A 13,818-nucleotide genomic window follows, 5' to 3' on the forward strand; every position below is an offset into this window, starting at 1 on the left:
ATGGAAAGGTCATAGGTCAAAGAAATTAGAGATACTGTCTGAAAGTGTCTTAACAGAACCTGAAGATCAACTGTTTGAAATCCTGGATTAAAAATTACATTCTTTGCAAATTTGAAAAAACAATTGAAAGGTTAAGAACCCCATTTAAAACTAAAATGTTAGATGTTTACCCCAAAGAGCTGCTAATAAATTGTTTTAATATCGATGACAATAAATTTCTGAAATTATTGAAACATATGAATACCTTACTGAAATATTAATGGGACCCTAAATTCTTATAAATTATATTTCCATAATGAATGACGCAGGTTCATGTTGAGACATTCAGAACCAGAACCGAGCCATTACTGGATCGTACCTGCACACAGGTGAGCTGCAGGTGAGCCAATCAGAACGAGGCAGGCTCTGATGCTCTGAAGCTTTTGACATAAAAACACGTCACCGTCCGTGCTTACGTCATCTAATTCCTCACGTGAAAACACGTTTTCCACGCAGCTGAAGCGTCACGTACAGACAGCTTTTATCAGCCAATCAGAACGCTCTCCGTCAGCTGCTCTAATTTGCTTTTTCCCCCTCAATAAAAACATTTTTATTCCGTTTCTTTTAAAGAGCTGCGTGGTGACGTCATGCCTTTTAGAAAATTAAACGTTATCAAACAAAATCAGAAAATAAAATGAGAGATTTATTGTGACAGATCAGCAGCGGCCTGCATCCTCCTCTAGGACCCGACCCTGCGCTCACCCGAACCCCCACCAGAACCAGGCGGCTCCTACCTTCTCCTGGGCCCGGTTCAGCCGTTTCTGAACGTTCTTCGCAAAGATTCCCGTTTTAATTTCCGCCATGATGCCTGGAGAGGACGGAGGATTACAGAGGAGGCAGGAAGGTGGGGGGGCGTGCGTGTCTGCGCGTGCGTACAGGGGGCGTGTTTGAGAAGCTATCTGGAAGCTGATTGGCTCTTGCTCCCCACGCTGCGGTCACTCAGAGGAGATGCTGGTCCAGAAGCCGCAGGTGAGACCGGAGCAGCGGGACGTCATGTCCGTACAGAAAGCGGACATGCGCAGTTTCACCCTCACGTGCATTAATAATGAAGTGGAGACATGAGAATCTGTCCTCCTGACGCATGAAGCTCCCTGCTGAGCTCCAGAAACCGGAAGGAGAAGCTGCAGAGCTCGGAAAGATCCCGGAAGTTTCTGCGTAATAAAAATAATTACAGCTGGTTCTGGTTCTGGTTCTGAAACAGCTGCAGCTCTGACTTCAGTCAGGTCAATGACCTCATGTAAACAGCAGGGGGCAGCAGAGAGCCGCCGCAGGAAAATCATTTCGTCACCGATTTCGAAAAATGAAGCAGAAAAACTAAATTATTTTATATTCAAAAAATATTTGCAGTCAAGGGGATCCAGTTCCAAAGGTCAGGGGTCAGGGTTACCCTCATACTGAACACATCCAATATCTGCTGATTCGATTCACATTATGGCCAGACCGCCACCTCCACCAGAACCAGAACCAGGCTCAGTATGAAAAGCAGTGCTGATCCAGGAGAACTCCATGTCAGAAAGTAACTAAGAACTTCCTACTCTTTGATCAGGAGCGTTGGAGGCAGCAGCTGCAGCACAAACAGTAAAACGGGGCACAGAGACTCGGTTTGACTCAGACCAGGACAGGTGTGGGCCGCCAGGTGAGACCCTCAGTGATGACATCACTGTGCTGGTGATCGTTAGACTGCACAGACCAGGAACTTCTGATAGTCATGCTGCGGGCTTGGTTCGCTGATGATCTCAGAAACAGGACATAAATAAATTAAATATAAGATGTTTCCTGCAGCTGTTCCTAACAGATATTAGGCTCTCTTCTATTAACCATTTATATAAATCAACTGGGACAGAATGATGGAAATGTTCATTTTTATGCAGACGACTCAGTCGTTTTATCCAGTCCTATAGAAAGTCTCCACTGCTTCTGATTCAGTTTAAAACTTGTCAGCTTCCTTGATGCCAGATTCATCCAGACCCAGTTTGACTGAGTTCTTTAGTTCACCAATTTGTACTCATATGTCACACAGTAACTTCTGAAAACAAACATTTTATTTTAAACAGGGTGGCTCTGCTGCTTTTCAAGCCTTCGGTCCCTCTGATTGTTTTTCAGAGTATGGCTTACAGATTGCTTAGTCTTCAAATGCTTCATCAAATTACTTTTTAAAAGATGCATTATTGGCTTAGATCTGTAAATATCCCGGATCAGATTGGATGAAAAAAGAGACAAAGTTCATCTACTGATGGTGTAACTAGAGGAGGTTTCCGTGTTCAGGAAGGAGAGAGCAAGACGAATGTCTCCGCTCCAATCAGTCACACATCCCAGCTGTCAAAAGCTACAAATGTTACACTGTTTACTAAACGCAGTAAAAGCTTAATTAAAGCAACATGTTGATTTGGTCCAGTGCAGCTGAACAACTGCTGCAGGATCTTTTTTATTGGAGGATCAGTAAATAACTTATTGTTGTCTCAGCATCTGGTATGAAGAAGGAATCCAGTAAAGCAGAATCGGTTTGGAGCGTCAGGGCGCTGCTTCTGGATGCCACTAATACAGATTAAACTAAACTGACCAGAATTTCAGATCCAGAATCAGAAAAGATTTTCTCAGTGGTCTCAGAGGAAGTGAGATGGAGATGGCTCGATATCTGGGCAACGACTCCCTCAATTTTTATGAAAAAAATCTAGTAAAAAAGCTAAATGCACGTTCCCTTTTCCTTTTTCCGCTAAAGCAGTTTGAGTGTCTTGAGATGTTTTGTAGATGATTTTACCTGTACAGCACTGTAGTTTTATAAAATGATTCATAAATAGATGATGATGGTGATGACTGACTGGGGTTTAGTTCACATTTTTAGGAAAACAAGCACATTTGATCTTTAATTCACCCTAAAAATCAGTTGAATGTTAATAATTTATAAAACCTCTGGCCAAAATGGAGAAGATGGAAAACTTCAAATTGTTCAGGGGATTTGGGGTAAATAATGCACCAATATATCCACATCCTCGCCGTTTGATTCCAAACAGGAAGTCAGGGTTGTTTTGAAGCAGTTTGATTGGCTGATAGGTTTTAGTGTAGTGCTACATTGCCCCCTATGGGTTGGCATGTTTGAAACGACACTCAGGGTTGAATTGCTGCAGGTTCTTGTGGATGCAAACCTTTTCTTGCACCAATGGCCTTTATTTGACAGCAATCTGACAGGATGGGGGCAAAGAGAGGGAAAGGAAGGGGAGTCGAACTTGGGACCCGTTGGGATCTGTCGCCTCTAACAGCGCCGCAGTGCAACGCCACGTTGAAACCGAGCCGGTGTGTAGGGTGTTATTCATTTCATTGATGTGGAAGATATTAGTTTTCATTAAGACCCGGTGGTGTGTGGACAGTCTGCATCGGCTCTCTGGTTCATTACAAGCTGCAACATGTCAACACAGCGCCGCGTTTCAATGACCTGGACTGGCTGTGAACCCCTTTGGTTATCTTTTATTTACCAGGCTGTTTCTGCTGGTCTAGCTGAACTGGAATTGCACTGAGAAATGTTGACTCGCTCTCAACTTGCTGCTTCTTTCCGTCTCTTTTTGCTCCGACTAAATTAGGTAAAAGGTTTTTGTTCACCCTGCTCCCTCCTCCTGGCATTCAGAAAACTTTGAATCCAACTGACTATCTCCAAACAAAGTTCTTCAGGCTCAGTGATGTAAACCTGATTTTCATAGCTTGTCATTTTCTTTTACCTTTTTTGTGTTTTATTTGTTGCCTCCTGGCCAGGACCCCTCGAGTCTTGATTGGATTTTATCCTGGTTAAATAAAAAAGTTACAGTAGAAGGTCTTCAATTTGTCTATCAGGGACTTTCAGCTCAGATGTTTGCATGCACCTCGTCTGGTCTGTTGGAGGAACTTTCTTCTCCCATTTTGCTTCCAGGTCTTCGATGGAAAGCTGCTGACAGGCGTTCCAGATGTTGGGTGATTCCTCTGTCCTGCCAGAGCCGACAGGAACAGGTGAATCAGGCTTCAGGTGATGCCGTGGCACCAGCTGTCGGCAGCAGAGGGCCTGCTGATGTCAGAAGATCTGATTCGACGTGGACTCACTCCATCTGCTCCTCTCCGATTATAACAAGTCATCTCCAGCCCAAAGATCTAGTTCACACCGACGGAGTTTCTCCTCCACGTGAGCTGACGAAGACGATGCTCTGATTCATCAATGTGTGTGTGTGGTATGAGTGAATCAGGGATGCTGCCTTCCTCCTCTTCCCTCCTTCCTCCTCCTCTTCTGTCGTGACGTTGGATCAGGAGGAAACACCACAAACAGTCCGGAGATATTCTGAGATCCTGCCGAGTTGTGAGTGACTCAGAGGGAAATACCTCTGTGGACGGAGGGAGGAGTTTATCTGCTGGAGGTATAATTACTGTCAGAGAGCAGAGAGGGAGAGCAGAGTGACCCGGCTCAGTGTTTGCTCAGATTCAGAACCAGAGAGGACCGGAACCAGCACCAGAATCTCCAACATGACGGACTGACGGACCAGAACCTCCGGACCCAGCTCCAGCCTCTCAACTGCTTCATCTGCATCTTCACCCAACCCTGGCTTTGGGTTATAACTTCTGTCAGAACCAGAACCCGTCTGGATCAGTCGGTCCTGCTGCCAACTCTTCCCTCAGACCGGACCAGCAGCCTCTGGTCTGACTGGACAGATTAGTTCTCTGCATCAGAACCGTTCAGGATGTCTTTTTGGGCTGCGCTGCTCTTCGCCGTTCCCGTCTTTCTTCTGATCGGCGCCTCGCCCCTGGAGGTCGCGCCGTCCTCCACCTGCCCCTCCTGCTCTCTGGCTCAGCTGAGGAAGAACTCGTCTTTGCCCGGCGCTCAGGGTGACATGGTGGAGGCCGTGAAGCGTCACATTCTGACCATGCTGCACCTGAGCGCCCGGCCCAACCTGACCCACCCGGTTCCTCGTGCGGCGCTACTCAACGCCATCAAGAAGCTGCATGTTGGGCGGGTTACTGAAGACGGCGCTGTGGAGATACCGGAGGAAAGTTCAGGTCCCGGAAGCTCACTCGCACCTGAACCTCCATCAGAGCTGATCATCTTTGGAGAGCCAGGTGAGTCCGGAGTTTAGTTTGGGTTCTGTCAGACGGTTTGGCTCGGGTCCACCTCAGGTGGATTAGTCCTGGGTAACTGCAGGTTGCATGAAGTGTGGCTCCAAACATGTGAACTCCTGTCCCTGTGGGACTGTGAGGACATGGCAGGTCCTGCGGCGCTGGATCGGATCCAGGCTGGCTGCATGGGAGACGTCACGTCCTCTCTGTCCTCCCTTATCGCTTCATTCACAAAAATCCCACAAGGTCAAAGTTTGTTTACAGATTTCAGTCAGAAGAACTTTCCTCCATGTGGAGATCTGATGCCTGCAGGAATCAGTTCAGAGTGAATGGATCCAGACAGGAATGAGAACCTTGTGGTCTGGTTCTGTCACAGTCCACATGGTTCAGATCCGATTTACCAGAACTCCAGTCCAGCCGGGTTTAAACCTCAGCAGATACACCATGGTTGGCTGAGGAGACGTTCACAGAACCGGGTCAGTCTCTTCAGCCAAACTCGGTTTTTCCTAGCATCTCAAATCAGAACCAAACAGTACCTGGCAGAACGAGTGACCGGTTCTGTTTGCAGAGGAGAAGGTGAAGCAGAACAACCAGGTTCTATAAATAGTTACCCTGCTGAGAAATCTGCATTCAGAGGTTCTTCAGAGGGTGGCCCAAATTAACGGGCAGTAACGAGGCCGGGGTGGGGGGCATACCGAGTGGTCTCAGCCCGTAAATAATCCCTTTATTCAGAGAAATCTGGGCCTCGGTAATTATTCTGCAGCAGGAGACAAAGAGGACAGAGAGGACAGGGTGGACGGCGTCCCCAGTCTTTTTTAGACTGTTTATATGGGGTATATTTAGAGGCAAACATCCATTCATTCAGTTATTATTGGAGACCTTTGCTTTGTTGCTTCATTTACATACGGGGTTGGGGGGAGGCATGGTTTCAGCAGAACTAACATGTCGGCTGTTTTCTGCTGCAGGAGACTCTCCGAACACCGTGACCTTTGACGTGTCGAAGGAGGGCGGCGCTGCCACGGTGGAGCAGGCCAATGTTTGGATATTCTTGAAAATGTCAAAGGTCAATCGGGTCCGAAGTAAAGTGATGCTGCAGCTGCTGTGGACTCGCCGCGATGGTGGCTCCTACAAGGATGAGTTGGTTTCAGAGAAGATGGTGGACAGTCGGCGCAGCGGCTGGCACACGCTCGCCGTGACGCGCGGTGTTCAGGCGCTGCTGGATGGCGGCGGCAGCTCGTTCGGCCTGCGGGTCTCCTGCCCGCGCTGCGCTGAAGTTGGGGCAGCACCCATCCTCACATCCGGCGACAGAGCGAAGGCGACGGGCCAGGATCAGTCACACCAGCCGTTCCTCATGGTGATGCTGCGGGCCGAGGAGGAGGAGCCTCAGCGCAGGGTCAGGCGAGGTCTAGAGTGCAACGGAAAGACCCACGGTTGCTGCAAAAGGCAATTCTACGTCAACTTCAAAGACATTGGCTGGAGTGACTGGATTATAGCTCCATCCGGTTACCATGCCAACTACTGCGAGGGGGAGTGCCCCGCCCACACGAGCGGCTCGGCACTGTCCTTTCACTCAGCGGTCATCAGCCACTACCGTCTGCGCGGCTACGCGCCGTTCCAGAACAGCAAGTCGTGCTGCGTGCCGACGCGGCTGCGCGCCATGTCCATGCTCTACTACAACGAGGAGCAGAAGATCGTCAAGAAGGACATCCACAACATGATCGTGGAGGAGTGCGGCTGCTCCTAGAGCATCCTTCCCATCAGCACTCAGGTTCTCGCTGCTGCTCCACATTGGAGCGAGCCAGAACATTTGCCCTGGACCAGCCGATTGTTCTGATCCAGAGGAGCCGGAGGTTCCGACCGGATGGAGGCCAATCATCGTAGAGTATTCTAACAGCTGTGTGAGGCGCAGGGAGTCTTGACCCAGAAACCTTCTGGACGATCTCATATTTAGACCAAAAACAAGCCAACAATCAAAGTTTGTCCTGTTTTTTAAAAAATCAAGATGAGAAAAATCTGAAAAACACCTGAACTGTTTCTGGGTCTGCTCTAATTTATTTGCATCGTTTTGTCATTAAACTGTGATCCAACATGTTGTCTTGGTTTCTTCATTAAGTCTTTTCAGACGGACGCTGTCCCTGGAAAAAAAAGGTTCTGAAGGTTCTGCTGACCCAGATCGTCTTCTGAATCAGAACCAGAATCAGAGAATCTCAAAAGTCAACAGTTGACATAAAATGTGACAGCGGAAAGTGTCTGAATCAGTTCAAGTGTCAGATTCTGCAACTGATCCGTCCCAAGCTGGTTCTACCAGAACCCGACCCACTCCTCTTGGTCTACTTCCTGCCCGGTCCTTCTCTGCTCTCTGATTGGCTGCTGGAGCCCTGAACTGCTTCTGATGGTTCTATCCGGTCCAAACTCAGTGAGAGCCCAGCAGGGGGGGAACCTGGCAGTAAAACTACAAACATGGCTGCCGGTTCTGTTCTCACTGGCTGGCTGTCAGATCTTCATTATCTTACAACAGGAACTCAAGTCAGCTGACTTCCTGTCACATGATCATCGAGGTGAGAGCGCCACCTGGCTGCAGACTACCTAGCTCGTTGTTCAAACAAAAACTGCAGCCAAGCCCCGAGTAAACGAGCAGCGATGACGTCATCCTCTGACCTCTGACCTCAGATCAGATGTTGGATCAATCAGACAAACAGCCCCAGTTTGTTGACTGGGAGGCCGGAAGCTCATGCAATGTTTGCCCAGCAGAACCAGGCGCCTCCACACTGGGTTAACTGGGTTAACTGGGTTAACTTAACTGGTCTAACTGGGCCAATCAAAATATAAACAGTCATCATTTGACACCGGCCTCCAGGACCGACTCTGGACTCCACTAGGTGGTAAAAAGAAAGTGGTTCATATCTTTGCTTGGTGAAAATAAAGCACTACAGTTTGTTTTCACTTCATATTGGATTGAAATTATTTTATGACCAGGTGAAGACCGATGGAGGTTGCTCAAACTGACAGAGGGTGTACTTTCTTTTTGGCAAATAATTTAAGCTTGCAACTCTTCAGGAGAAAACCCCCAAAAATTAACAAATCCAGAATCTACAGTCGAAACACCCAGAAACTTGACTCAACAAACTGAGTCAAGTTTGTTGAAAACAACATCACAGGAAGATAAATGGAAAAAGAGAAATGAAATTAAGTTTAGTAAAACTAATTAGACAAATATAAAATTGGCAGATACCTTTTTTTATTTAGCTGCAACAATTATCTTCTATCCTTTACCTTTTTCTCCAACTGTTGTTGCTGCTGGGAGAAAAGATGAGTTTCAGTCTGAACTTAAGCTTTCTCAGTCAGCAGGTCAGTTTAACAGACAGAGGGAAACGGATCCAGAGTCTGGGCGATCCACAGAGAGGCTCTGTCTGCTTTAGGGACGGACGGTAAAAGCTGCAGCCGACCTCAGGGCTCCGGGTGGCTGTAGGGCTGCTAGAGCTCACTTCAGTACGAACGACCCAAAACACTTAAGAACCATCAATGAAACCTTAAATGTGATCCCAAGGCAGCAGGGGGCCAGTGAAGGGGAACCGGGGCCACAGATTCACGCCTCCTAGTTTTGCTCAGCAGACGAGCTGCAGCACTTCGTTTGCTCTGCTAAAAGCCTCAGAACAAACAGTTCCAATCATCTAAACGGCAAAATCAGATTTCATCTTAGCAAAGGTCCTCAGCTGAAAGAAACTGGCTTTGATAGCAGCGCTAACATGCTAATCAAATTTAACACAGGATCAACAATCACACCCAGATTTTTCACAAATGGACGACAGAAGGAGGACGGGGGACCAACCAGGGGGCCACGTCCAAGAGAGGACAGCAGCGACCAAACACAGTCTCAGCTTTTCCTCATTCAGGGTCAGAAAATGTCTGAACGTCCTGAAGACGATGATCCTGTAACACCGGCACAGCAGACCGGCTGTCATTTGTAGTTGCAGGTAGACAAATTTGAATATCATCTGCAAAACACTGAAAAGAAACTTTGTGCTTTTTAAAGATACAACCCAGAGGTAGCAGATACAAGGCAAAAAGAACAGGTGCTAATATCGACCCGGATGAACCACAGCATGTTTTAGAGTGGTAGGAAACCATCCAGACATCAGAGAAGCATTTACCATTTTAACAATACATGAACCATGAGTGAATGTTTCACACATTGGAACTGGAAGAGAAGGATCTGGAGCCATCGAGGGAGGAGAAACCGCTGAGTGGGATGTACCACCGGTAGCTGAAGTGGCTGATGTGAACAAATACAACCAACAGCTGGAGAATAGAGACCCTGACTGACCAGACCAGGCAACATCCCAGGGACCGGCCGTGCAAAGAGAACCCAGAATCAATCCCACATCTCACAACAGGGTGGAGGACACTAGCAGGAACACCTGGAATCCTGTAACCCAGTGGCTGGTGCAGTGACCAGAAACATCTGTGTGGAGTTTGACCTGGAGACAAAAAGGTCAGAGTGGCAACCACCTCCCAAGAATGACCGAGCTAAGGTCCTGTGGCCCAAAAAGGCATCAGTCAACCGACCAGAGGCCGTGTCCCTTGGTCAGCAGCAGAGGAACGATGTGATGAATGTGACCTTCCAAATGTTGGAAACATCAGAGAAAAGGTGAGAAAAGGCAGGTGGCCACCAGCTTGGGTTCCCATCGTGTCTCTACTGGACCAGATGAGCCTCTGGAAACTGTTCCCAGAACAAACCAGACTGGAGCAGCTCCATGATTTCTGCTGGCCTTCTCGTCAAGCCAGCAGAAGGCTTGACGAGCTTCTGCTGGCTATCAGCAGAAGGCTAACCTATCAGAGGTTCTGGTCCTGAAGAACATTAAAGCCGTGGTCGGGTTATGGCACCGATGTTTCTAACCAGAAAATCTTCTGTGCCAACATCTGATCTCCTCCTGGGGCCCGCAGCAGATGTTTGGGGCCGCGTGTCCAGGTGTGACCTGGAGCTACAGCTGGGTTCAGGTGGGTCACTTTGTGGTTCAAAAACAGATATTATGTGAGCGCCCTCTACTGGATGAGTGTGGAAATGGCCTCTGATGTCGGATTAGTGGAGTAGACCGAGGTCCAGCCTGGGGCGGACCAGATCCACCGAGTATCTCTGGTTCTGGATCAGAATTGGACGTGAACTGGAGGAGACCGTTGCTGTATGAGAACATCTTGGTGTTTGTTTTGCACATGATGATTTTTGCAGTTTATTAGAGGAAGTTTAAATATGGGCTGATCCATCTCTTACAGCACCACCTGCAAGTTTTAGCAGGTCTGCTCAGATCCTGGGTTTGTTGGTTATCCAACAAGTCAGTTCCTGAGAATCACAGCACCCTCTGCTGGATGAGGTCAAACACTGATCATTGCTTTGAATTTGATTTTAATGTCCAGTTTTTCTCTGTGGGAAACATCTGAGCTGGCAGAGATGTGTGAACTTGCAGACATCAAGAGAAACGTGATGAGAGGTGGACAACCGTCATGCGAGTTAAATTCAAGGATCTATTTTTTGTGTGTGGGTGGCTGCAGGATACGTCAGCGTTGTTAGCCGAGAGAAGGCCTGCTAACCTCGACGCCACCTCCAACACAAACTGCTGCTGCTATTCACAGACATTCACCCCCACAGAGAGCTGCTAAATCAGACCTGCATGTTTAGATCGCACCAATCGGCGCCCAGGCCTCACCTGCTGACGGAACACATCCTCCGAGTCTTTCAGGGGAAAAGGTTTCCCGTCGCTCTCTGATGCATCAATTATTTCTTCTGTATAGGCAAAAATGTCATTTTCAAACAGGAATCTTGACTTCTTCAGTCCCAACTTCTAAACCTGGGAAACAGCTTCACCTTGAACACCATCAGGCCTGTGAAGCGCAATGGAAGACTGGCAGATCTGGCAATAGCAGCGCCACCCGTAACTGGACAAGACACCAGGTTGACAAGATCTCTTTTGACTGTAACCCAGGGTCGCTGCCTCAGCCCTGAGCTCGTCATATTACATGGCCTTTAGTGGAGTAATGCTTTATCAAATCCAGAGGACTCCAAAGCTCTTCATACAACATTCAATCATTCACGAGCTGCTGGATAATAGCCACAGCTTCCCCAGTGCAGCCTGACTGGAGTGACTCACAAGACTGGAGTTCCTTCCGGGGCATCACCACTCCAACCACCCCAACTGGTCCAATGACAGAATTGGTAAGCAATTAAACCCAAAAACGAGATTAAAAGTCAGACCCGTTAACAGCGCAGACTTGACGCCCAGGTAAAGTTAGACCCATAAATAAGGTAAAGCCTTGTTAAAGAGCAGGGCTCCTCAAGTCCAGCAGGTTTTAGATGTGCCTCTGCTTCAACACACCTGGGTCAGATTATCAGATTACCATCTGGACTGAGGAGACTCTGCCTTTGGATCGCGGCGTGTTGAACCAGGAACATCTGAAGCTGCAGGACTCCGGCCCCCCAGGCCTGGATTTGAAGATCCTGTCATTGCGTTTATTGGTTGGTTTATAAGGTGAAAGGTTGGGACAGAAGCTGGTCGTGTTCGTTAGTGCATGAGAGCAGAGTTTGGTTGGATTCACTCACTGCATCAGGCAGGAATTCACCAAACAGAGTCTCCTGCTAACTAGGTGACTAGTTAGTTTTACTAAAATAAAGTTGTAATTACCTCCAAATGAAGCTCCCCATTTGTTGTATTCCCTTTTTGGCACTTATTGCATTTGTGTTGTTTTATTTTTGTACAATACATGGTTTTATTTCTTTCTTTCGAACAGACAGAAAAGAGAATCAAGAAAAAAAGAAAAACAAAAAAAAATAGAATGAAACAAACTTAAGAAATAAAATGCAAATTATTTTGCTCATGTGAAATGCAAATTTTATATTTTCTGTTCGAAAAGGAGCAGGTAGAAGATATAATATCTTAGAATGTCCTGCCCCTTTCATACTTATCAATTTATAATCAATTAACTTTCAGATCAAAAAGAGACAACTTGTTTCCATTTTACATGTTTAACTATGTACAATTATTACATCATCAATTGCATAATAGACTATTAAACAGTCATCTTATATAGCATATTTTGAAATAAGCTCTGTTTTAATCAGTTTTTTAAATTGGTTTACATTTGTACTTTGTTTAACTCATCATTCGATCCATTCCATAAATCTACTCCACACACAGATAAAAACTCTTCCTGGTTGTTCTAATATGTTGTTTTTTTAAATATCCTTCACCTCTCTGACTTCTGGTTTTTTATTTGCTGCTTTTATTTTGAAAAGAGAGCTTCCTTTGTTTATATTATAGAGCGGCAGCTTACCAACAGGAAAAATGGAAGACTAGTTGCAACAGTGTAAAAATGTATCTTGTCGTTAGCGGCCCCCTTGATGGAGGCACAAACTGTGTTTATTTTGTAAATAAAAAAATTTCTAATATTGTTTGGTTGAAACTGTAAATTTGTTTTATTGTATACAAACACTAGGGCATAGTTTTGAATTAGAGTTGATATTTTTAGTACTGAATGTCATTTCTGGTGTGTGTTTGTGCTACAGCTCCTACGGTGAAACTCAGGCTTTACTCCCATTAAACCTCCCTGTTCATCAGTAAAAGCCACAACCCTTCATTTGGATGAATGAGCAAACTAAGGTCCTGTGGCACAAAAAGGCATCAGTCAACCGACCGGACGCCGTGTCCCTTGGTCAGCAGCAGAGGAACGAAGTGATGAATGTGACTTTCCAAATGATGGAAACATCAGAGGAAAGGAGCAGGAGAAACACCAAGCGCTCAGGGAGGGTCAGGTCCTCTTCTATAAGGTAATCATCTACCTTTATTATTAAAAATAATTACTCAAGCCAGATAGTGTTGCCAATACTTGTGCTAAAGTGAAATTAACTTGTTACTGGGAAATCTCAGTGCACAGGTAAAGTTGGTCATTTATCATCTTAAACCAAATAAAGTTGCCCTGCTTCATGGGATAAAGAGACTCAGGTCAAGTTAAGCTACTCCATGTTGATGTTTGTTAGCCAGGTAGCTCTGATTGCTGATTGATTAATTAGGTAAACTGGACCCATTAATGAGGTCTAACCTGAAGTGATATCCAGGAACTCAGACTCGTTACTGAGATGAAGCCAGGTTCGTTAACAGATTTAATCAGTGACGTGTTTTCAGAGCGTGTCGACCAATCAGGAGGATTTTTATGAAGCGTATCGAGGATTGTGCTGATGCAGCAGGTTGTGACGTCTGAAGCCTCGTATTCGGGCCGAACCACGTGACTGATTCAGGATCCGGTTCGTCGGTTTGGTTGCGGATTGAAACAAACGCCAGCAAAGCGTCGCTGTTTCACCCTCAGTTTGTAGTTTTAGGATTTTGTTGCCTTTGCAGTTCATTGGAGCGTCTTTTTTCCAATGGACCCAATAAATAGTTTCACACAGTAATAATAAATCATCGCCTGCAATGCCAAAAAACCAACACAGTGGACCCTGTTTTAAAAGCGTCCAATGAACTTTAATGATGTTCATAAAAAAATGTGCTGAGGCATTTTGAGCTCTGCAGAAAGGAAACTATGCTAACCGGTCGCCAAAGTTCAGCCGAGTCATTTTAAGACAAACATGAGACAGAAAATATCCACTGGAATATTGGGAAGTTGTGACAAAATGTTTTAACACAACTTCTATAAACCTGCTGATCCGTTTCTGGCTTCAGAGGAACC

The 13,818-nt window shown here is 46.3% G+C and overlaps 1 protein-coding gene and 1 long non-coding RNA gene across 2 annotated transcripts in view; one reads left to right on the top strand and one right to left on the bottom strand.

Annotated features, from left to right (window-relative positions):
- The window catches only part of LOC106937090 (uncharacterized), a 13,923-nt gene extending 12,820 nt beyond the window's left edge, over nt 1–1,103 (bottom strand). Inside the window, exon 1 of the long non-coding RNA XR_001422308.1 lies at nt 774–1,103. This is a non-coding gene — a long non-coding RNA (uncharacterized LOC106937090). The remainder of the gene's footprint in view (nt 1–773) is intronic.
- A 305-nt stretch (nt 1,104–1,408) lies between these two features.
- inhbab (inhibin subunit beta Ab) lies at nt 1,409–7,195 on the top strand. Its single transcript, XM_015018420.1, has 3 exons — nt 1,409–1,675; nt 3,938–5,109; nt 6,072–7,195. Exons 2-3 carry the CDS (start codon nt 4,734–4,736, stop codon nt 6,848–6,850), a joined length of 1,155 nt encoding a protein of 384 aa, XP_014873906.1. The 5' UTR covers nt 1,409–1,675; nt 3,938–4,733; the 3' UTR covers nt 6,851–7,195.
- The last annotated feature ends 6,623 nt before the right edge of the window (nt 7,196–13,818 follow it).

The sequence above is a fragment of the Poecilia latipinna genome, unplaced genomic scaffold, assembly GCF_001443285.1.
Source record: "Poecilia latipinna isolate Pla-1442-1.1 unplaced genomic scaffold, P_latipinna-1.0 Scaffold2271, whole genome shotgun sequence".
NCBI classification, from domain to species: Eukaryota; Metazoa; Chordata; class Actinopteri; order Cyprinodontiformes; family Poeciliidae; genus Poecilia; species Poecilia latipinna.

What these genes read in the sequence shown, in the direction of transcription:
- inhbab (XM_015018420.1), top strand. Translation starts at nt 4,734, where the DNA reads ATGTCTTTTTGGGCTGCGCTGCTCTTCGCCGTTCCCGTCTTTCTTCTG. An exon ending in GATCATCTTTGGAGAGCCAG is followed by an intron (nt 5,110 to 6,071) that starts GTGAGTCCGGAG and finishes TTTCTGCTGCAG; the next exon opens with GAGACTCTCCGAACACCGTG.